Source organism: Gobio gobio (assembly GCF_949357685.1).
Source record: "Gobio gobio genome assembly, chromosome: 18".
NCBI lineage: Eukaryota > Metazoa > Chordata > Actinopteri > Cypriniformes > Gobionidae > Gobio > Gobio gobio.
Genome location: NC_137111.1, coordinates 5770458 through 5795748, shown reverse-complemented (window position 1 = coordinate 5795748; position 25291 = coordinate 5770458). Strand labels below are relative to the sequence as shown.

The following is a 25291-nucleotide window of genomic DNA, read 5'->3' as shown; positions in this document are numbered from 1 at the left end:
AATTTAATCGTAAGCTTGGCAAACAGTTTTGGAGAATTTGATGTATTCCCATTCAAAGAGATAGGAGCCCAATTGCATGCCCAAGAGGCATTTCAAAGATGGCCGCCGAGTGAAATGACTTATCTTAAAGGGACTTTGACCATAGTCTCAATTGTTGCAGCTCCTGTTTTCCCAGTCTGTCAGTAACGCTCTGTTTAGTTCCTTTCTCTATGAAGAGAAAAGCTCACTGTGCTCTGATTGGTCGGCTGGAGCAGTGTGTTGTGATTGGTCAAGTGCCTCCAGCGTGTTTGGGAAATGTCCCGCCCCTCACCATAACCGCCAGTTTCAACTAACTCAACCAGGCCCGTCCCTTTAATCTATGTACTAATTATTGAAATGAGGAATGCTGTGATGTGTTGGTTCCTGGAAGAAACTCAAGACTACAATGGAGGCGTTTCAGGGAGTTTAGAAACACTGACACTGATATAGAGAAGAACTCCCGCTGGAGGAACTCAAACAGCAACATTACACTCTAAAGAAAGATCAACATGGAAAAAAAAGCATAATAGGACCGCTTTAATTAGCTAGAAAGGGCTGCTTGATCATTTCTATCTGACTTGTTTGACTTGATTATCTTTTACACTCAGACTGAAGACGGTGAGCTTGGTGGTGAAACACAGTCAGAGTGCCGAAGCTCTGGTCAAGCTTTATGAAGCCAAGCTGTGTGAGGAGGACACAATCAACGCTAATATCAAATCTATTGATGGTGTGGTGAGCACTCTTAAGGTAATAAACTATCATTGTAACTTGCTTTTCGATTAATGGTTTATTCATGGAACATCATTGACTTAACACTTTTGTAATTTTTAGCAATGGAGGTCTGAAATCGATGAAAGACGCGAGGTATTCCATGACTTGGAGGACGAGCTGCAAAAGGCACGAGTGGTCAGCGAGCGGATGTTCAAAACGCACAACGAGAGAGACTTTGATTTGGATTGGCACAAGGAGAAGGCCGACCAGCTCAAAGAACGCTGGCAAAACATCCACTCTCAGATTGAAAACAGGTCATTAAGTTTAGGGATTAGTGTGTTTTTCATTTATTTCTTACATTTACATTTAGGCATTTGGTAGACACTTTTATACAAAGTGATGCATTGCATTTTAGGGTATAAATTTGATCAGAAAACAAATTTATTTACTTATATACCATTTGAGCAAGAGGAATGCTTGTTGCTTAATGCATGGACATTTATTTTGATAATGCACGATTTATCTTATTCATTATGTACAATATATTTGTGTTCCATGGTATTCAGGCTCCGAGACCTGGAAGGCATCAGCAAATCTCTTAAGTACTACAAAGACACATACAACAGCCTGGATGAATGGAGCAAAGAAATGGAAACCAAGCAACTCAAGGCCCAAGAGAATCAACCTGAGGACAGCAAGGCGTTGGCAGAGTTCCTTAACCAGCAGAAAGTACGAACAAAACAAACAACAACAAAAAACCCTTGGGGAAGTTGTATATGTCTATGTAGTTTACAAGCATCAAATCCTAACATTTATTTTATTTCTAGGTTTTGGTTGCAGAAATTGAGCAAAAACAGAGCAAAATTGAGGAGTGCCAGAAGTATTCAGAGCAGTATGCAGTTGGAGTGAAAGTAAGACAAAATTATTACTTTGGGTACTTTGTTTTTGGATACTAGGATACACTCATTTGATTATTGGGTTGGACCTTATTTTACAGTGTGTGCACTTACATGTACTTACCTAAGCAATTAGTTGGCAATGCAAGGTAACTACATGGGTTAAGGTTACGTTCAGGGTTAGTACCTAGTTATTACCCAGTTAGTATCATTTCAAAAACAGGGCTGTAGAATAAAGTGTTTTTGTAATCATGTAGTACCAATGTGACACCAGTACTTTACCATTGTACCATTATAGTAAGTTTATGTGGAAATGCCATACCCTATAATACTTCATCCCCAGGGAAAATATCAAATAAAAGCAAAAATATTAATATGACAACTCAGCACATAGCAAGCAAACTTTTATTTAAGTTCATACTGTTTGTTCCATCCCTGTTCTTCTTTAAGGACTATGAACTGCAGTTGATGACTTACAGAGCCATGGTTGACTCTCAGCATAAATCCCCAGTGAAGAGGAGGAAGATGCAAAGTTCCTCAGATGTCATCCAGCAAGAGGTACGAGAGAAATATAACCTATTTTCATATGCTTACACTGCTATTTGTGTGATTTTGAGTATGTATGTCTTTGTGTCCCTCCTCAGTTCATGGACCTTCGAACACGTTACACAGCCCTGGTTACTCTCATGACACAGTATGTGAAGTTTGCAGGAGAAACACTGAAGAGGGCGGAAGAGGATGAGGTAAGGCAATTGTTGACTTTTTCTTGATTTTCATGCTTCATCTAATAGAGCTCTTTAGCATTAGCATCATAGCTGAAATGCTAATGTTCCCTTTCTGTTCTTTGGGGCCGTTTGGCAACTTCATTGCATGTTATTTAGCAAGGCTATGCTCCCAGCCATGTTCCATTCACCAATCGCGTTAGAGCAATCACACACACACCCTAACATGCTGCACACACTCTTTCCTGCAATTCTGAATGTTGCTCAGTGCTTGGAAATGTATTTTGATACAAAATAGCACATATTGCTGTATTTTGTATCATTGCTGGTGACCTTGGGAAAGCATGTCCTGGAAAAACGCTGAAGAGCACATGCAAATACGTGGTGGTGGTTTTTGAACCTTTATTGGTAAGTGGGCAAGAACCGCCTTTTCTCTTCCAAGGGGTTGACTGGAAGATGACTATATCTTTCATTTCAGAGGAGGAAATCATTGGAGAATGCCGAGTACTTAAGCTGGACTGAGAGCATGGAGCTGCAGAAAGCTGCAAGTGAAGAGGAGATCACCAGACTCCGGCGTCAGGTACTGGAACTCGAGGCATCACTGTCTAACAGGCAACAGCAGCTGGACATCTTGGGAGCAGACCTTGACATGCAGAAAAAGTCAATTGAGGACTTGACCTTGCAGAAGTCAAAGGCTGAGTACGAGGCCCAGAAGTATCGTGTTGAACTAGAAGGTGTGATCAAAAGCAAGGGTTCCGTCGAGCAAGAGTTGAATCGTGCTCGACAACAGGTTCAGCAGTCAGAGGTCAAACAGGCCTCCCTGGAAGAGAGCCTCCGCAACCTTAAAAAGAGCATAGAGGAAAGTACATTAGCCCGTAAGAAGCTGGAAGATCATTTACGCCGCAAGGACAGTGATGTACAGGGCCTGGAGGAGCACAGTCGTACGTTAGAGCGAGAACTGAGGGCTAAGGGAGATGCCGAGGCAGAGCTTCTTAGCCAAGTGAGAATCATGGAAATGGATCTGGCACACAAGTCAGATGTCAGAATGATGCAAGGTGAATCGTTGTTGGGTTTTTCCAAAGAAGGTGCACAGCTGTCCACCTTTACAACCAGTTCTTCAATTATCCATTCTGAATCTGAGGCAGAGATCCTGCAACGCAAAATGGAAGAGCTCATTATGGGCAAGAAACGAGCTGAGAATGAGATCAAGACCTTGAAGTCCGAATTGAACTCTGTCATTGTCCACAAAACTGTGGCTGAGGAGAAATCCCAACGTTTCAAAGAACTCTTAGACGAGGCAAACAACAGGTTGTTGAAGCTTCAAGTGGAAATCGATGCAGATAGGTCCAAAATGAGACAGAAAGCAGAGGAGTTAAGACAAGAATCTTCTGAACTGAAAAAGTCTGTCTACGTGTATCAAGAGCAAATCAAGTGTCTCCAAAGAGACAAATCGGCTCTGGAGCAAAGAGTGCTCTTCCAGAAGACAGAGGTTGATGGCATAAAGGACCAGCTCAAGGTCAATCAAGGGAAACTTCTACAGAGGACCTCCTTTGAACAGGAGAGCGCTCATAAGTTTAGGTGCCTGGAAGATGAGTTGTCTTCCAAACAGACTGAAGTAGAGCAGATGACATTTAAGGTCAATGAACTTAATAGAAAAAATCAGTTATTGGAAAGTGATACCCGACATCTTAAGGTAAGTATTGAGTCAATCCAGCAGGACAAATCACATGCTGACCAAAAGATTAAAACCCTGAAAGGTGAGGTGGAGGTTTTGAGGGAGCAACTGCAGAGAGCCAAAGAAGAGATCAATCTGAAGACAAGAACAGAGAAGGAAGCTCAGCTCAAAATCAAAAACCTTGAATTGGAGCTTCAGAAAAGTTCCTTGCAAGTGGCGCAGCTTACTAAGAAAGTAGAAGAACTCAAGAAGATTAACATGGACACTGAGCGTTCCATTAAAAATGTGAAAGCAGAAATCGATAGAGCATCCATTGAAATTGACAGTAAGGAACAGCAGATTAATATACTCAGATCCCAGGCAGAAAGTGCAAAATCTCAGGTAAAAATATTTGAAGAGGAACTTCTGAATAAAGCACAGGTATCTCATGAGCTTCAAATCAAACTTAAAGATTACAACGAAGAAGCCAAAAAGACAACCGAGCTACAGCAAAAGATCAAGTCTCTCACATTGAACATCACCAACTATGAAAAAGATATTTCAAATCTCAAAGCTGAGCTGAGTTCTGTAACCACTGAGAGGAATCTGGCTAATCAGAAGGTCCAGGAACATAAGGTCGAGATAAATAACCTGAACATAACTTTAAAAAAAGCCATAGGAGAATCTCAAAGGGAGTCATCTGAAGTTAAGAAGAACATGTCAAAGGTGCGAGAACTTGAAAATGAGCTTTTGAAATGTAAGCAGACGATTAACAGGATCAGTGGAAGTTCAGAAAAAGCCACAGTGAGCCTGAAACATGACATTTCATCTCTTCAGAGGGATAAGCAAACCGCTGACCAGAAGTTACAGGTTTTAAAATGTGAATTTGATGATCTTAGCTCCACTCTAAAAATAACAAAAGATGAGCTAATGCGGGTGACTGAAGAAAACAGGTTAAGTCAGTCCAAACTCAAAGAATTTGAAGCTGAACTCAATAGGAAAAGTTTTGTTATGCGAGAATTGGGCTCAAGCGCAGATAAATCTGTACTGAATTTAAAACAAGAGCTAGTCACTTTTCAAAAGGATAGGAATGCTGCAGAAGACAAAATTACAAGTTTAACCCTCCAAACATCAGAGCTGAAGCAGAAGTTAAGACAAACTCAGGAAGAGCTTAAGCAGAAGCAAAATCAAACGGCAACTGCTGAGTTGAGGTCTCAAAAACTTGCAGAACAATTGGACAACTGTAAAAAGATGCTTGATGATCTCAAAGGTAAACTCGACTTACAAAAGAAAGGCTATGAGACTCAACTGCAGTTAGTGCAGACTGAAATGGAGCAAAAGCTTTCGCTGAAAGAATCACGCCTTAAGTTGGAGCACGAGAGGAAATCAAAGGAGCACTCGCATTCTGTGGAAACTGCGGAGCGAAACAACAAGCACCTGTCTCAAGAAGTGGAGAAGCTGAATGCATTAATTGCTAATGCAACAAAAGCCAAACAAGAGGCTGAACAACACCTCTGCAATGTACGCACACAGTTGGACGAATCTGACAGACAGAGGGGAATTCTTGACCTTGAAGTTCTCAAAGCAAAATCAAAGATTTCTGAGTTGGAAACTGAAAAAATTCGGGTAAAATCTAGTATTTTTCAACTCGACAATATTCACAAAGACAGCTCAAACGAGATATCAAGGCTAAAGCAAATGTTGGCAGAGACTGGGCAGAAATTGGACATCTCAGAAAGGGAAGCAAGATCTCTAAAAGAACAGATCGTCTCGTACATCAAGGACATGAAGTCTCTACAGGAGAAGAATCTGAAGCTTGAGGTAGCAGTCAACTCTGAGCAGAAGCATCTAAAACAATTGGAGGCACTTGGACAAGCCAATCATCAGTGTGCAAAAGACGAAGATCTGGCAAAGCTGAAGACTGAACTTCAGCTGACTCAGAAAATTGTAGCGTCGTACGAAGAAGCGAAACAGAACCTGGAGGAGGAACTAAAGAAAATGAAAATGAGCTCTGAGGTACGACTTCAGGTGCATTCACAGTTTTGTAAAACTTTCATTTAAAGGTGAAGTGTATGATTTCTTTGTGTTTTAACAATGTGCAGAGACAACTATAAGTAAAGGTGCTTTCACACCTGGTTCCATTGCTTGGTCAGTTGCTCCTTCTGTATTCACACTTGTATTTTGTGGGTCAGATCCTCAGTACGCTTGTGTCAACAAATTGGCAGTTGTTTACCCTTGTTACTAGGTAAAGACGATGCGGGAAAAGGCAGCAAAATAGAAAGGCTTGCTCACCTCACTTTTATACTTGGATCTATCTAACAGCAAAGATTACAGAGAATGCAGAAGTCAGCTTCTGCTGGAGGTGAGCAGAAATGAAAAATGATAAACATTTATCTCTCTGCTTGCACTGCATCAATCCTAATTGTCAAGAAAGTGATTGAGCACACACTGACCACCTTTTTAGGCGGACTCAGTCATGGGTTACAGGTGTCCACCCGAGTTCTTAAAGGGTTGGTTTACCCAAAAATGAAAATGATGTCATTAATTACTCAGCTTCATGTCGTTCCAAACCGTAAGACCTTCATTCATCTTCGGGAACACAAATTAAGATATAAATCTGAGAGCTTTCTGCAACGCAATTTCTTCTCGTCTGTGTCTGTCTCCTATGCTGTTGACGTAGTAAACATAGAGCAGAGCTTCTGGGTTCTATGGCAGACTGGCGGCTCATTATTGGCCAGCTCCTGCATCAGCCTCACACCCATGCGTCGTGGTGCTCACGTGAACAGCGTCGGCCAATGGTAAGCCGGCGTTCTGACGTAGAACCCGGAAGTCTACACTACTTTTTTGTTTTGTTTTTGTGCACAAAAGGTAGTCTCATCGCTTCATAACATTAAGGTTGAACCACTTGAGTCACATGGACTATTTTAAAGATGTGTTTACTACCTTTCTGGGCATTGAAAGTGGTAATGACGTTGCTACCTATGGATGGTTCAGAAAGCTCTTGGATTTCATCCAAAATATCTTAATTCGTGTTCCGAAGATCAACGAAGGTCTTGCGGGTTTGGAACGACACGAGGGTTAGTAATTTATGACAGAATTTAAATTTTTGTGAGAACTATATTTACATTTACATTTAGTTCACATTAACCAAACAAACCAAATTATGACGTCAAGTGTGCACCAAAAGTTTGAAAGCACCGTAAGTCATTTGATAGTTGACCTCCCTGCTCTTCTCCAGAATTCGAACATCATTTGAAAAAACGATTGCTGTCACAATCACTATAAATTCTATTAATTTATACTCTGTTCACCACCTATATACCCCAGACAGTAATAGAGGAATAATTGCATGAGAAAAATAGTGCTCACTTTTGGTAATAAAAAAAGAGGAAGAGATGAAGCTCTCCAGTACATAAATCATACACTTCACCTTAATCCTTACATTCATATGTATGAATATATACAGTAAATATATGTAATGCAATATATAATTACATTTATTTATTACAAAATGTACAGTATGGTATCATAGAGTCTAGATTTCAATTTAGGTCGAGTTTGGTCAGATCTGAGAATATAGGAGATTGGCTGTTACATCTTAACTTATTATTTCACGCTCTAATTGCATAAATGATCTCATGCTTGCAGATAGCTACACTGGAAAAGGAAAAAGTGCTGGAGGAGCTACGAAAGGTCAAGCAAACCAAAATGCAAGTAATCAACGAGGGAACTCTGGAATATGCTACCAAGAAAACAGAAAATTCGGTTCCACTCCAGAATTCAAATACATTTGAAATACACACAAATCAAGTGATGGTTGGTAACAGTCAGAGTGACATCACTGACACTATCCTCAGGAAAAGTTCAATTGATAAGGGCAGGTCTGGTAAAAGCCAGACTGTTTCATTCAATATCAATGATTCTGAGTCCTCCATCGATCTTGCTTCTGACTCGCCTATAGCAAGTAAATCGAAAGGGCTAAAAATTGAGTCTTCTTCCCAAAAAATTCAAGGTCTCAGAGGACGGATAAGTATTAAAAAGTTAATAAAAACCAAAATAATCACTCAGGAAATTGTGCTCAAGTTGCAAACAGGCCTCATCACTATGGAGGAGATAGAAGCATCACTAGCTCAATTTGTTGGTAAACCGTCCTCAATCGCAGGTGTTTATATGGAGTCTAGCAAGAAAAAGCTGTCCTTCCTCGATGCTGCTGCAGGAGGATTACTATCTAAAACCTACGCCGTTGAGTTTTTGGAAGCGCAAGCTGCCACGGGATACATCATTGATCCAATGACAGGGGAAGGTTACTCTCCTTCAGATGCTTTTGAGAAAGGGATCATTACTGATGATCTCAAGGACAAAATAAGTGATGCTTACAAAGCAGTCAGTGGCTATACTCATGCTGGGAAGATACTCTCAGTGTTTCAGGCTATGGAGGAGAGAATTCTAGACAGACATAGAGGGAAAGCGATAATGGAAACTCAGATCTCTACTGGAGGTTTGATTCATCCATCGATTGGAAGTAGGGTACCCATGGATTGTGCACTAGAGCAGGGGCTCATAAATCAAGCCACCCTTCAAAGTCTCTACGATCCAGTCAGCAACCCAAAGGATTTTCACTACCCAGAAACAGGGCAGAAGGCGTACTACAGCGAACTGCTCCGAATCTGTGTATATGATGTCAACGGTGGGGTATATCTTCTTCCTTTTGGGGACCAGGATCTCTTCACCCTCTCACCTTCCAGCAAACACAGAATATCGGTCATCAACACTTCTAATGGTGCGAAAATGTCAACATATGAAGCATATAAGGCCGGTCACATCGACAAGAGAACGTATCTGTTTCTCTCACAACAAGAGAGCGAATGGCAAGAGATAACAATCATGGACTCGGGTAGGAATCTTTTACACATCCTAACAGACCATAAGACTGGGCGGCAGCTTTGCATTGAAAATGCTCTTAGTCTGAAAATTCTCCAAACGGAAGAGCTCAGTAGTTACCGGAGTGGTCAGCTCAGCATTTCCGAGTTTGCTGATCTTTTGATTTCCAGAAGAGTTGTCTTTAAAGTTTCAAACAGTCCTGTTGCAGGACTCTGGGATGTTTCATTGAAGAAACGACTCCCGGTTTTCAAAGGACACCAGCAGAACCTTGTGGACCGACTCACCGCATTGAGGTTGCTAGAAGCCCAGGCTTGCACTGGAGGCATCTGTGATCCAGCATCTGGAGAAAGGGTTCTCATTACAGAAGCACAACATCGAGGACTCTTGGATGAAGGCTTTGCCAGACAGATCCAGCAATGTGAGCAAGCCTACTATGGTATCATTCACCCTCAAAATGGAAAGACTTTGACTGTAGCTCAGGCAATGCAAGAGAACCTTTTCCCAAAAGATGTTGCATTGAGATGTCTTGAGTTTCAACTGGCAACAGGTGGGCTCGTAAACCCAGAGAGCCAAGAGAGAGTCTCGTTGGAGGATGGCTTACAGAATTGCTTGATCGACAAGGCAACCGCTGCACATCTTCAACACGACAATTCCCATTCGAAATGCATCACTTGTCCCAAAACCAAGCGAAAAATGTCTTTCAAGGACGCTCTAGAAAAGAGTGTCTTCGACAGCCACACTGGGTTTGTCCTTCTTGAAGTAACAAAGCCATATAGTACGAGCAATACTTCATCTTTCCAATACTTCTGGACATATCGCCAATTCTGATGTTCTTCTGGACATCTGAAATCAGGCCATTTTTGGGGAATGGCAGAAAAAGTAATTGACAGCCAGTATATTAGCAACCCTTTGTGTTGAATATATATTTTTATCCATAATGGTCAAAATGGGAGTCTTTAAAATATGGGATTTTTGTTTTCTACTGTAAGATATTGTTTAAAAATGTCTCATATCTTTATTCCATATCTTTATCTCATATCATTTTTAATTTATTGTCAAGCATGCTTCCACGTAAAATGGCTGGGAGCTGCTCATTCCTTACTGTATTCAAACACAGAATTGATTGCGCTAATAATGAATGTTTTACACTGTTTTCTAATCCACCCCACAATTTCTTTTCAATGATTTTAGAGGTCTGTTGAGGACGAGAAGAAAGAACATGGCGATAAAGTTAACAAGTTATTGAATTGGATGTCCAGTATGAAAACGAATCTGAACAAAGATGGAAAAGCTCAAAGTGATGGTAAACCCAGCACTGAGAGCACTAGTAAACCCCAGGTAAACAAGTCAAAATACCCCATTGTTTTTTCATCGTTTTTAACAGGTCTATCTGTAGCGGTTTTAATGTCAGCATCTTGTCAACATAGTGAACATTGTAGGGAACCGACTTGTTTGACATTTCCAAAATTTGCTAATATGTCAAACACATCAAAACACATTTACATTGTTGTTCTTCTGAATAAAGATTGTTATTGTGTATCTCTTCATATGTTTGTTGTTCACATACTTGTTGCTTGCTTTATTATTATTCACCCACGTTTCACATCATATATTTAGGCCTACCCATAATTATTTACCCACTTCATTTCAAGTTGTGATTTATATAATCACCAATTTGTTAGATCACATCTGGACCAGCCATCAGGTCATTTCCCATTTTACACAAGGGGCAACAATGATAATCCAATGCAGATGTATCCACAAGCACATAAGTGTCTCCATCAGACACATTAACAACATACCGTGCATGTACAGTGTGATAAACTGTACAAATTGCACTGGGCCTTAAATCACTGCGTTCTATGGTGGTGATGGAAATCCATGCAGTACTGACGTTGCCATATCTCTACACTTCATCACACGATCTTGCACACCGCTCATTTTGGAGTGCTACTTAGTTATCAGAGCCAAGTCATTTGGGTGGTGAATGTGCTGTTGACTGACCAAGAGCAGAGAACAATGCCATTTAAAATAAATGGTTTCCCAAGTTAGAAAGTTATATCAGAATGACCATTCATCCATCTATAATGTCACATCCCTAATGACGGAGTATTCTTCTCCAAACAAGAGATTGATTACCCAATCTTGATGTTTATATAAACATGGCAAAATGTCTTTAAAAATACAGTGGGATCCAAAAGTCAAGAAACCACTTGTGGAAATTCCTGTATTTCGCATTTTTCTGGGTTTCCCCCCCATTAAAAATCATATGATCAACATAACAATTTGAGCGAAAAGGACATAAATTTAATGTGTATTTGCTTTAAAGTGATAGTGCAAATTATGTCATCATTTACTCACCCTCAAGTTGTTCCAAACCTGAATGAATCTCCGCTGAGCACAAAAGAAGATATTTTGAACAATGTTGGTGACCAAACAGTTGATGGACCCATAGTATTTTTCTTCCCCTACTTTGGCAGTCAATGGGGTCCACCGACTGTTTAGTTCCCCATATTCTTCAAAATATCTTCTTTTGTGTTCAGCAGAACGAAGAAATTCATACAAGTTTGTAACAACTTGAGGATGAGTAAATTACCTATAGTAAGTGAACTATCCCTTTAATAGCAACAAGTTAAAATCTGTTGATATCTAGCATGATTTGTGAACACTAAGGGAATTATGTGCTTCAGTAGAAGCAATACATTTTGTACAAAAGAGTACCCATGGTCAGTGTCACAATATCTATAAATGATTACATTCATATTTATGCATTTAGCATATGCTTCTATCCAAAGCGACTTACAAGTGAAGTTATTAAACGTCATTTCGGGAGGAGTACGCCCATCTAATCTTCCAATTAATACCAAAGTATAAAACCAGCAGCTTACCTCTTCCCGTTGTTAGTTCTTGCAGCATCCCTCCTCCTCCTTTTTTATACAATTTGTCCTGTTATGGGGGGCAATCGGAGCTCGGGTGTAATATCCTCTCCGAGCCCCTCTATAGCAGACAGCAAGCCAAATCTGTTTACCACTTTCACTAGGATTATATGGGCACACAAACTCGTGAAATATTATATTTATATATAATGGGTCAAGTCAAGTCATCTTCATTTATATAGCGCTTTTTACAACACAGATTGCTTCAAAGCAGCTTTACAGTGATAATAAGAAATTCAGTTTTTTTTAGAAGAAGCGTTTTTGAGAGATTAATTTCTGTTGTAAAAACTGTTTAGTTAATTTGGTGCCATTTAAACAGCACCATCTTCACTAAAACAGAAAACGCATGCCGGAGAACACATAAAATAGGTTTGAAATAGTTTTGAAACTATACCATCATCATCCCCACAAACCGACAAAAATCCGTGAAAATGGGTGACATTGTTGCTTCTCTGGTTCAAGTCCTCAAATCAGGAGGCCTTTCTGTGTGAAGTGTGCATGTTCTCCCTGTATCTACATGGGTTTCATAGGGGTGCTCCGATTTCCCTTACAATCCAAAACACCATAGGTGAACTGGAGGCACTAAAATGTGTGTGTGGGATAGGCGCCAGCATCCTAAAGAGGATAAAAGAATGAATGGTCGGAAATTATAATATCATTTTTTTTAAAACATGTTCATTTACTGTGTTAAATTTTGAATCCGAGGTTTTCAGTGTGGTCTCAAACTTTTGAATCCCACTATAAGATTAAATCATGGAACTCTTAATAGTGGAATATCCCCAGATTTTCTGCAAATGATGTGGCTAGTGGTTGCTTAAAAACATTTATCTGATTTCAAATGTTTGAATATTCTACAGTAGATGTTGGATGAAGTGGCTTTCAAAGTGCAACTAATCAACTAAAGTGCATTACTATGTTATATTATAGATGTCAATGGAGGAGATGGTGACAAAGAAGGAACAAATTGGAGAAGCATTGAGAACTACCCAGCTGATGCTGACCAAACACAGTGACAAGTATGTTATAATGTCGACAGGATTCATATATGTGTGGTTGAATCTGATTGATAGTCATGGTTTATTTAGGATAACGTTTTCTTTTCCACGTTTAAGGATGTCACAGCTTTCAGACGCTCTCAACGCAATAGCTGCGCATGCTCGTGGCTGTTTAGCTCCGCCCACACGACTATACGCCTCCAGCCGCTCGTTCTTTCCCCCCGGAAAGACTCTGTAAAGCATATCTTTCTTTTATAAATATGATAAAACTAAAGACTTTTCGGAGATATGAAGGATGCAATACTACTCTATATGTACTCAAGATTTACATGAGATTGACTGAAACTGAGTATTTCACCCCCCAGAATTCACTGAGAATGAAATGCGGCTTCTAATAGCATTGTTTATTTGCATGCACTTAATTTCTCATTTGTATGTGCTTTCATATATTCATGTTTTCTTTTACTAGAATGACAGAAGAAGAAAAGCAAGAAGCAAAAGAGCAGCTGAAATCTCTTCATCAGGCCTACAGCGAGCTCTCTCAACAGTGTGCAGATGCAACTTCTTCAGCCGATCAGGTGAGATATTCTGCCACTGCCAGCCAAATGCTGGTTATATATGGTGATTATTGTGTGCAAAGTGTAAACACTCTCTCCAACTGCATGACTAACATTTGTTTTGACAGCTTGAAATAGGTAGCATGGTAAGACAGTTTCCAAAAGCCTCCTCAGCCACTCTAACTTTTTAATGGCAAAACAAAAGAGACTTTTTTGTGTGTGTTTTAAAACGTCATGGTAAACTGAGTATGCTGTAAACATACTTTGCATGTCGGCCGGTCTCACTCTTTCTTCACAGCAGGACATTCTTTTCCCTGTCTACACGAGGTTCATTACACTGCACATAATAACATAATGCTCTGCGTGATTTCTCTAACTGTGTTGTTGTAGAAAATACTGAGAGTTCTGTTCACAGATGCATGTAAGCTTTTATTGCGTCCCATTTCTCTTGCTGATGACTTGCACTGTTGCACATGAGCTAGTACTTGACTGATGGGTGAGTATGTTTGATCCTATTTATAACTAATATCGTCATCAAAATTTCTAGTGATTATGTTTGAACATACTTTCAGAAACATCTTGATTTCTTTTATCTCTTTCCAGGTCATCCAAGGGATTCTGGATGTTGAAAGTGGAGCTGTCATGTCCGTGTGTTCCTCTGTGAATAATGGCCTCGTTGACCAGAACACAGGACTTTGTCTTCTAGAGGCACAACTTATGACCACTGGACTCATTTGGCCTGAACAGCACGTGTGTATGGACTTGGAGGACGCATTCAAGAACAAACTTGTGGATGACACAATGTTCAAGCAACTGCAAGACTTGAATGAAGCTAGAAAATGTGTTCAGGATCCTCAGTTTGCTTTAAAACCATTGCCAGTTATAGCAGCCCTGGAAAATGGGGCTATATCTGTGCAAACGGCTATAAAGATCATTGAAATCCAGCTAGCGACTGGAGGGTTTAGATACTCAGATGACATCCTACATCTGGAAAGGGCTTTTCAGCTTGGCTTGATACCCGACTCACTCTTTATCCAGATGTCAGAGAGAAAGGATACTTGGAAGAACCTGATTGACCCCAACACTGCAGAAAAAGTCACACTTAGTCAGCTTGTGCAGAGGAGCCAGATCCACGAGCCGACAAGACTTCGCCTGCTTCCAGTGACACGTGGAAAAGATGGAACTATATCCCTGACATCTGGGAGAGAGATAAACGTAATGGAAGCTATGCACGAGGGCGTCATTGATAGAGAGACCACACTTCGGTTGCTGAGCACCCAGTTGTTTTCAGGAGGCATAGTTGACCCCAAAACCGGCCAAAAGCTGACTGTTGAGGAGGCCTTATCTCAAGGTCTGATTGATCAGGACACTGCGAGCGAGATATTGAGCCATCAGGCCCAAAATGGTGGCATTGTTGATCCTTGCAATGGGGCAAGACTTACAGTCGACGAGGCTGTCCAGTGTGACTTAATGACCTCCAGCAGTGCATTGTTAGTTCTGGAGAGACAGAGAGCCTTCATGGGTCTCCTTTGGCCGAACGCTGGTGAAATCCTCTCGTTCTCCACCTCTCTTCAGCAAAATATAATCACAGACACACTTGCGTCTGAACTGCTGCATAACCGGCAGAAGATAACAGGCTTGTACATACCTGAAACCTCCGAGGTGGTTGACGTTGACTCTGCAGTGGAGAATAACTTGATTGAGACGTTTACAAAAGAGTTGTTGAAGACAATAGAAATCCCAGATGTTTTTCCTGATATAGATGAACTGAGTAACAGGTTTTCATCATGGCTGGTAATGCAGGAGCTACAAATTGAAGGATCTTGTACATCCGGGGGAGAAATGAGTGACACAAACAGCACAGATGCTCCATCTCTCGCTGAGGTGAAACAGTTATTTATTTCCTACCTCATGATGAATAGCTATATGGATCCAAAGTCAAGCCAAAGGCTGTTGATCTTTGACCGCCAGTTAAATAAAATGGCTAAACTACTCTTTGAAACATCAGAACGTGTAGATGACATTAGTGGCCTTCATATGAATAATGTTTCAGAAGAGTCTCTATTGAACAGTAGCATTCCTGACACTGACGCCGATTGTCTGGATGTAGATTATGATGCTTTGGAAGAATTGCAAATTTGCGAACCTTTGGAAAGCACAACAGAAGAAGAACATGAAGTAGCAAATGTGAAAGTATTACACAATTACCTCGAACCTACTCTACCTTTTGAATTGGATATAAACACCATAGCAACAGATCAAAAGTGTGATATTCTCCTAGGCAGTAATGAACATGTGACTTTAATTGAAAATAACAAACTGCCTGAGGTTTCTACATGTTCATACACAGACGAGTGCCAAGCAGACAAAAGTGACATTGATTCCCCTCAGCCGTCAAACACAATGGAGTTACCAAAAACAGCCTTTTCTACAGCAGCAACTACCACAAGTTTGTGCCCGATAGTAGCGAATTCTGAATGTGATGATGCCCTTAAAAGCCAAGAAAAACATCAGAAAGCCAGTGAAAAAACCAACTATACAGATATGCCCTCTGAATTCCCACATACAGAGGTTGTGTGGGATGACAAAGTTGAGAGAGATTATGCCATCCATCTTCTTAGGGCACAAGTAGAGGAAGGTGGGATTTTAGATGTCACCTCTGGAAAACGGTATGACCTTGAAGCTGCCCTCGATAAAGGTCTTATTGATGAAGAGACTGTCTTAGAAGTGCTTGCATTGCAGCTTCAAGAGGATGGTTTGAAAGATAACCAAAGTGCTACATTGTCAGTTCTTAACACTTCTGTCAACAAAGGCTGCATCTCAAGTAAGGTAGCACTACAGGTCATGGAAAAGCAGAACCTTTCGGGTGGTTTCTATGATGCAGCAGTTGGAAAAACCATTAGCGTTTGTGATGCTTTAGAGACGGGTCTGATTACTGATGATATTAGCAGAAGTGTTCTCTGTTCAGAGGGAATCAGCGATGCCATCATTGATCCAGAGGCAAAGTGTGAGCTCAGTGTAAATGATGCCCACCATTCGGTAGTATTGGATGATGAAGAGGTTGAGAAAAGGCTACATTCACAGCAGGGCGAAAGAGTAGACATTATGGCGTTTGACTCAGCAAAAACAGGTCAAATAAGCTCAGGATCAGATGAAGCCATGCAGGTGTCTACAGCCATATCAGCTGTGAGCAGTAATCTTCTGTTACCCACCACTGTAACTACAAAAGAAAATGCGTATGATGATGTTTCTGAGACTCTTGAAAAATGGGTGGATTGTGAGCAAAGTGGTAATTTCAAGACTATGGATACACAAAATGAGATAAACACTACAGAAGCAATTTTCACTTCGGAAGGAAATGAATCAAAAAGGCCAAATAACAATGTTGACACTTCTGTTGTTGATGTTTCTCGTGAAACTGGAAGTCCTTCATTGTGTGTCAAGGAGGTGGCATATCTTGATGATATTAGCAGAAGTGTTATCTGTTCAGAGGGAATCAGCGATGCCATCATTGATCCAGAGGCAAAGTGTGAGCTCAGTGTAAATGATGCCCACCAGTCGGGAGTATTGGATGATGAAGAGGTTGAGAAAATGCTACATTCACAGCAGTGCGAAAGAGTAGACATTATGTTGCTTGACTCCGCAAAAACAGGTCAAATAAGCTCAGGATCAGATGAAGCCATGCAGGTGTCTACAGCCATATCAGCTGTGAGCAGTAATCTTCTGTTACCCACCATTGTAACTACAAAAGAAAATGCGTATGATGATGTTTCTGAGACTCTTGAAATCGGGGTGGATTGTGAGCAAAGTGGTAATTTCAAGACTATGGATACACAAAATGAGATAAACACTACAGAAGCAATTTTCACTTCGGAAGGAAATGAATCAAAAAGCCCATATAACAATGTTGACACTTCTGTTGTTGATGTTTCTCATGAAACTGGAAGTCCTTCATCGTGTTTCAGGGAGGTGGCATATCTTGATGATATTAGCAGAAGTGTTCTCTGTTCAGAGGGAATCAGCGATGCCATCATTGATCCAGAGGCAAAGTGTGAGCTCAGTGTAAATGATGCCCACCAGTCGGGAGTATTGGATGATGAAGAGGTTGAGAAAATGCTACATTCACAGCAGGGCGAAAGAGTAGACATTATGGCGTTTGACTCAGCAAAAACAGGTCAAATAAGCTCAGGATCAGATGAAGCCATGCAGGTGTCTACAGACATATCAGCTGTGAGCAGTAATCTTCTGTTACCCACCATTGTAACTACAAAAGAAAATGCGTATGATGATGTTTCTGAGACTCTTGAAATCGGGGTGGATTGTGAGCAAAGTGGTAATTTCAAGACTATGGATACGCAAAATGAGATAAACACTACAGAAGCAATTTTCACTTTGGAAGGAAATGAATCAAAAAGGCCAAATAACAATGTTGACACTTCTGTTGTTGATGTTTCTCATGAAACTGGAAGTCTTTCATCGTGTGTCAGGGAGGTGGCATATCTTGAGACTATAGCAAGTCAGGTCGTTAGCCCTGTACAGAGTGACTCTGGGATATCATGTTCGTCACAAAGTGATGTCTGCGCTGAAGAAAGACAATCAGAGAGTGTACTTAATTCTGAACAGGAATTCAACAGGTCCAGTGTGGAGTCCGCAATCACAAACGCATATTTGGACAATGGGCTCTCTGAGAGTACAGAGAACAGAGTAAATGAGACAGTTAGTTACGAGGACATGTCAGAAATGTTCAGAAATTCCCCAATAGCAAAACCTGAGCCCAGAGCGGTCTGTACAGAAAGCAATATTGACTGTAAGGTAGAACAGAATGGTGACATTGAAAACTCTATAGGTCTCAAAGGACCCGAGAATACACTTCAACTCAACGTAAAGGATTTAGCTGGATCAACAGTCAATTCTAAGTCTTTACCTCTTGAAATTACTTCTAACTCTAGTGAGGATGATTCAAGAGGAGGTACACATAACATACAACACCCACTTGAGCAAGGCGAGTTATGTTATCAAGTAACTTCAAAGGCCACAGCAATAAACCGATCAGCTGAGTCCGACTTTACAAGTGACAATGAAGACTTGGTAGAAACTCTAAAGTCAACTTCAGGTCGTTGTTCAGACGAGACGTTCACAGAATCCAATGAACTGCAGTCTGACCCCCAAATTCCAAGTCCTTCTGTCAAAGTCATGCTTGATCAGAATAGCGATAAAGAGGCAGGCATCTTCAAACAGTCTCAGGGTAGAGATACAGCGGTTGTTGAAGCTGCTCACCAAGATAACCTTCATTTACCTCAAATGGCAAGGGCTGAAGATGAAAGTGCTCCAAAATCAGTGGGAAGCAGTGATTTTTTAAATGAGTTAATCCAAATGGAGATGGATGCAGCAAGTGTGGACGAGGCTCAAAAATGCCAAGCCATTGATAGCATTATTGAAAATGTTCAGCACCACTCTGAATCCTTTCCAGCCAATCATCCCAGCTCAAATGAGAGATTTAGGGATCCAGATATCCTCCTGGATTTGAAAAAACATGAAGGACTTGATCTGAAAGAAGTTCAGAATTGTCCATCTTATGAGAGTAATGATGGATCAAAGTGGATTCAGGAGATCTCCACAAGTAGAGATCAAGGACTGCCCAAGGATGTGGGTCTTTTGGGAGACACTGTCCTGAGAGATGAAAGCATGGATGATAAAAGCAAGATGTCAACCACAGATGAAGCTGCTGAAGATGATGTCTTCCAGTCAACCAACTCTACCCACCAGGTCTCAAACATAAAGCGAACGGATGAAGTCAAACCAAGAGTGAGTATTGCTACTACTCTTGGCTGAGTTAGACACTGATTTCCAAAGCATGATCAACTCCAGGTGCATGTTTTGGGTCTTCAGATAACGTTGTAAGTATAATGATGTACTTTTTGCAGAGAAACTCCACACAGAATTACTTGGAATGTGTTGGGAGACTTCAGGATCATTGCGATACTCTTGAAGATATAAGAAGCGACTTGCAGACCAGTGGCCCGTTAGCAGAAGACATTGATGGGTTGCATTGTCAGTTAGAGGAAGTTCAGGTTTGTCACTTATAAGGGCTCTCTCTTCACTTCACCCAAATTCTCATGACCCGCAGACCCCAGATACTCTTGCTTTTTGCTAAGGGCTTTCTGACTACATGATTTTCTCTGCTGTTGTCTGTTGCCTATTCCTTTTATTCTGTCACTCTTCTTCACAATTCCTTCCTTTTGTTCCTCAACTACTTCCTTAGTCTCTGGAAACACAGATTGCTGCTCTTCCTGACATGCTAACAGCAGATTTGAGCATAGCAGAACAACTTCTGAACTCTGCTGATGAACTCATTCCCACGCAAATCCACCAAGATTTGGCTGCAGTCTATGTAGATATACAGAATGCTTTCAGCGATGTTTGCCACTTGTCAGCTGAGCGAACTAATGCTATTCTGCTAGCCATTGACACAATGAAGGTTAGTTAAGACTAAAGAAAGCAAGAGTAAATATAGAATAATGCAAATTATATTATATCACACTTTTTCCATCTATGGTTACAGATCCATTTGGAAAGCTCATATCAGGATTTGCTAAGCTCTCTTGATAAGATCTCAGCTTGTATACAAGATGATTCTGCGATGGTGTCTAAGCTTGATATCATGGATACTGATGACATAGAAAGAATTAAGATCAAGATTCAGCAAATTAAGGTAAATTGTCTTGGAATATATTGATAAAGTCGCCCGAAATACAAGGTGTCATATCATATCCTGCTGATCACATTAATTCACTATCTGAACAGTTTTACTTGGTGTTCTTTATTGTTCCTGATTCAGGACACAGAGAAGGACTTATCAGGAACCCGACAGCTCCTGGAAGATGCTGCTTTTGATATCCAAAACTTCATTTCTGAGCATGCTCAGTTCCTCAGTCCTGCTCACAGCAGACACCTTCTCAGGGCTCTCAGCACTACCCAGAGATCCTTTAAAGAGCTGGTGGACAGAGCGTTCACTCAGAGACAAACTCTGGAGGTCCACTTGGAGATCCGTGAGGATGAGAGTCAGCAGCAGGTCTGAGAGAGATCACACTGACCGGTTACCTGATCACATGAAAATGCATGGAAATGCTTTTAAAAGTTATTGCTTTGATGCGTGGTGTATTTTGATATGACGTGATGGCAAACTCATTGCCCTATTAACCCAAGCCTGAGTGCAGTTTTCTTTCCTGCGTCAACCTGTTGAAGCAAGAAATTGGTAGAGGTAGATATTTGCCATTCTTGTAAAAAAAAAATGTATGCGACAGCTATGATTGATGATCTGCTACTTGCTATCAGTGTTGATAATACACTCTAAAAAAAAAGGTTCTATATGGCACCAAAAATGGTTCTTGGCTCGTAATCATAGGGGAACCTTTTTAAGTGCTAAATTTTGGTGCTTCAGTGGTTCTTCAGCGGTTCTTCACCGGTTCTTTGACTAAGGTGCTATATAGCACCGCTACCATATACAGAACATGTTAAGATATGGTCCTATATAGCACCAAAAGTGGTTCCTCTATGATTACGACGAAGAACCATTTTTGGTGCCATATAGAACCTTTTTTTTTTGTGTGTAGATGTTCACATTTTAAAAACAATCTACATTCTTTCATTGTTTTGGACCAAAATGTGGATTTCCCATTGTAGATGAGTAATTTTAGTTATTTTTGCTGTACTGTAAATTTACTGTAAATCCTGTAAATCTAAATTGAAAGTTTTGTGTGATGGTTAGGTTTAGGGGTAGGGTTAGTGTAAGGGGAGAGAATATAGAGGTTGAACAGTATAAAAACCATTACGTCTATAGAGATTCCCCACACAGATATTGAATGTGTGTGTGTGTGTGTGATGCTCATTATGTTGATCTGTGTTTTGCTGAGTTTAATCGCAATGTTTGTTCTATTTACAACACAGAAAACCCATGCCTTGATCACTGCCACCAACTTACCTTCTTCTGATCCTGTTTGCATTTTTCAGGCTGTCTCAACCTATTCAGCTCTTACTACCAACGGACCTAAATGTTATTATCTGGATATGCTTTCCGGCAGTAAAGGCGGCACTAACCTACATCTCTTTACCATTGCCCAATTGTCTTTGAATGGCTGGCATGTTTACAGCATACTCAGTCACTGCTAATGGTTAAATGTTTAGCGTTTGCTTTGATGCTGTGGTTTTTCTCTGTGGAAAGGGTTTCTTTCCTAACTGATTGCTTATGTGGTAGGCCGCTGTGGAGAAGCAGAGGGAGTTTTCAGAAAAGCTGCAGGAGCTGTTTGATGATCTAACACAGACGGAAAACCGACTCATTGGCCACCAGCAGCAGGCTGCCAGTGCAAAGACTGTGGGAGATGTCCAGCAGTATCAGCAAGAGCATCAGGTACAACCTGGTCACACTTGATACATATATTACATACATTTAAAGACGTTATTAGAGGTCTTTGTTAAAGTTGGCATGGTACAGAAGTTGCGATAGCTTTTTCATTCCAATTCCAAAAGTGAAACACCCTCTATAATGAGAAAAAAATTATTTTAGAGTGAGACTTGATTTCGTCCTTCAGGAATTGGTTGGATTGCAGGGTGTTGAATCATAACTCAATTTGCAGTGATTATTGATTTAAAAGGATAGTTCACCACCATGATTTACTCGCCCTCAAGCCATCGTAGGTGTAAATTACTTTCTTCTTTCAGCCAAACACAATCAGAGTTACAGTATAGTAAAATACTTCCAAGCTTTATAATGGAGTGAATGGGTGCATCCATCCATCATAGAAGTGATCCATACGGCTCCAGGAGGTTAATAAAGGCCTTCTGATCTGAAGTGATGCTTTTTTGTCAGAAAACTATCCATTTAAAACTTTAGAAATTTCAATAACTAGCTTCCGTCAAATGGCCTTACGCAAGTCTATTTCCAGCGGAAGAGCGACCTCTGACCCGACGAAGGATGTAGGAGTAGCGTACGCTTTGATGCCTCTCGTGGCTCAAACAACAAACTCAAGCTCCTCCCACATTTCTCTTTAAAAATTCTCGTTTTAGCCTCCTAACTCGTGACCGGTGTTTTGTTTTGCTCTATCCGTCGGGTCAGAGGTCACTCGTCATGCATCAGGTCAGAGGTCACTCATCCACCAGAACTAAACTCACGTACGGTCGTTAACCGTAATCCAGTGATTATAGTTTATAAAGTTATAAATATGGATTTTTCTCACATTAATGCATGGCTTCAGAAGGCCTTTATTAACCCCTGGAACCGTATGGATTACTTGTATGATGGATGGATGCACTTTCTGGATGGCTTGAGGGTGAGTCATTTATGGGATCATTTTCAAACTAATCCCATTTACTTGCATTGACACCACCCTAGTAACACCCAGAACACAATAGCCACTGCCTAACAACCACACAGAACAAAATACATGCATTAACAACTACCCCAAACAGCTTATTCACCTCCTAACAACCAGCCAGATCAATCTGTTGGTCACCTAGCATACACCCAGACAAGTTGGCTTCACAACTGCCTAGCAATTAGCTTGCAATGACAGAACAATAGAAACCACTTAGCAACACTTTTAAAAACCATCCTGAACACTTGAGACCAGGCAACATGCTAACAACTGGGGCTGCACAATATTGGAAAAAAATTACATTGCGATATTTATTGCGATATGAAAACAACTTTACCAGATGACTTGAATAGCTCTATTTGGAAATAATTGATACTTCTAGAATAATTGGGGTGATTTTGTAGGGGAGAGAATCTGCATAGAAAATAATAAACAAATTACAAGCATAAGTACAATAGAACCAAAGATACAAATGAAATAAACAGTGCTTTATGTTGTTCAGCTAGTCTAACAGTAATCAGGTACATACATTGAATAATCAAATATAAAATAACACTGCATAAATATTATTCTTCTTTGTTAAAGCTCGTTGTAAATCGTTGTTTGATTTACATTAATGACCCAGACACATCTTGCGATGTGACTATCGCGGATACACACATTGCGATATCGATGCTAAACCGATATGTCATGCAGCCCTACTAACAACCAGTCAGAACACTGTAGCAGCTGTACATCCATGTCCTGACAAACATGCTGCTTCAATTCTCCTATATTTAAAATAATTCATAATAATTAATGCTACATGCAAATGCTTATGGAACAATGGTGCTTTTTTCGTATTTCTTTTGCATATGTGATTAGTCACTCATGTCTGTGTGTTACAATGATTTTACCATTATTGCATGCCTAGGAACACCCTTTACCCGAGGTAAAATCACTGTGACACAGTGGCTTGTTCCATCTGTTGAGATGGAAGCTGAATATTAAAGACTCTTTCTCTATGCTGCTCTCTCAGGCTCTACAGAAGGACCTGCAGGCGAATGCCAGTGCCCTCAATGAAGTCATCAGTAGCACAAAGAAGTTTCAGGAGGAGAATCGCAGTAAACTCACTCCGGAGCAGATATCGGCTCTTGAGGACAAACTTGAAGAACTGAAGAGCAAAGCGAATATGCTCAACCAGAAGGCAGAAGAGTCAAGGAAGGATCTGGAGCAGGTTTTGACAAGTGCTATCAAGCAGGAGACTGAGAAGGTTAGCAGGAAAACACTTTTCCAAACACTATTCAAGTCAATCATTTAGCTAAGTAGAATCGAAGACACTATAGCGCACTATAGCGCATCTTAGGGAAAAGTGTACAGCCAAGGTGCTCTATGGTCTAGGGCAGGGGTATCCAATCCTGCTCCTGGAGGGCCACTGTCCCGCAGAGTTTAGCTCCAACCCCAATTAAACACACCTGAACCAGCTAATCAAGGTCTTACTAGGCATACTACAAACCTCCAACAGGTGTGTTGAGGCAAGCTGGAGCTAAACTCTGCAGGACAGCGGCCCTCCAGGACAAAGTTTGGACACCCCTGGTCTAGGTTTTGTAATAGTCCATAAAAGAAAACTTTAGGATGACCATAGCAAAAAAAAACAGAAAAACTCTCTAACGCGTTTTGGCCCATGAAACCCTTGGTCAAAAGGCTTTTTAATCTAAAAGAGTGCCATGATAATCCTAAAGTTTTCTTTTATCCATCATTTAGCTGTTAGCTTTTCAGTAAAGTGTAGTTATTTTTTCTTCAATGTGCAACAATACAGGTAGCAGCTGTTGAACAACTTGAAGAAAGCAAAACCAAAATTGAGGGTCTTCTAGACTGGATCTCCAACATTGGGAAAGAGAAAGAAATGGGTGGAATACAAAAGGACCAGACGGGTAAACAGAACGGAAACATGCCGGAATACACATCAATGAAGAGAATAATTGAAGAAGGAGATGATCCTAATGGAAATGCATTAGATGCTACAGATAACACAAGTCTACATACTGGCAAAAAACAAGACGGGAAAGCCCTGGACCTGGACCAGCAGTATGATAGAGTTCAAGTAAGTGCTTCTGTATTTATTTACAGTAAGACTTTTCATACCCTTATGTAACAGAGGTGTACTTTAGCATACAAAATTGTATTTGTACTCAAACTCTTTTGGAGAACTCAATTCCATTTGCGCTGGCCTTAAGGGCCAGATTTACTAACAGCTTGCACCAGCGCAAACACTCTTTTGGTGTTAAAAACTACTTTCAGGATTTACTAAAGAGAAGCAGTGAAAAGTTAGCGTTGACGGCTAGATTGCGCTGGTCATTATGGAAATGATCCAGCTGTGATATGTTCATTAATTTGTGCGCGTCAGTAGATCACGTGCAGAACTATCCACTCCCATCGGAACTTTAATGGAATTGCGCTCTCACGCTAATTTGCCCAGTTTAGCAAATCTGTCCCTAAATGTGGTAATCTGTAATTACATATTTGCAATGATGAAGTTGCCATTCAGTGCAATTCAGTGTTGGAAGTATG

General features: G+C 40.6%; 1 protein-coding gene across 5 annotated transcripts in view; it reads left to right on the top strand.

Annotated features, from left to right (window-relative positions):
• dst (dystonin) overlaps nt 1-25291 on the top strand; it is a 338403-nt gene that overhangs the window by 175172 nt on the left and 137940 nt on the right. For all 5 annotated transcript variants that reach the window (XM_079842865.1, XM_079842868.1, XM_079842869.1 and 2 more), the window contains 17 exons: nt 627-765; nt 850-1043; nt 1296-1458; nt 1557-1640; nt 2076-2183; nt 2270-2368; nt 10074-10220; nt 12746-12834; nt 13283-13391; nt 13974-19175; nt 19295-19441; nt 19633-19848; nt 19933-20082; nt 20209-20442; nt 21625-21777; nt 23760-23993; nt 24540-24824. In XM_079842865.1, the coding sequence (XP_079698991.1) occupies nt 627-765; nt 850-1043; nt 1296-1458; nt 1557-1640; nt 2076-2183; nt 2270-2368; nt 10074-10220; nt 12746-12834; nt 13283-13391; nt 13974-19175; nt 19295-19441; nt 19633-19848; nt 19933-20082; nt 20209-20442; nt 21625-21777; nt 23760-23993; nt 24540-24824 (7753 nt within the window). The remainder of the gene's footprint in view (nt 1-626; nt 766-849; nt 1044-1295; nt 1459-1556; nt 1641-2075; nt 2184-2269; nt 2369-10073; nt 10221-12745; nt 12835-13282; nt 13392-13973; nt 19176-19294; nt 19442-19632; nt 19849-19932; nt 20083-20208; nt 20443-21624; nt 21778-23759; nt 23994-24539; nt 24825-25291) is intronic.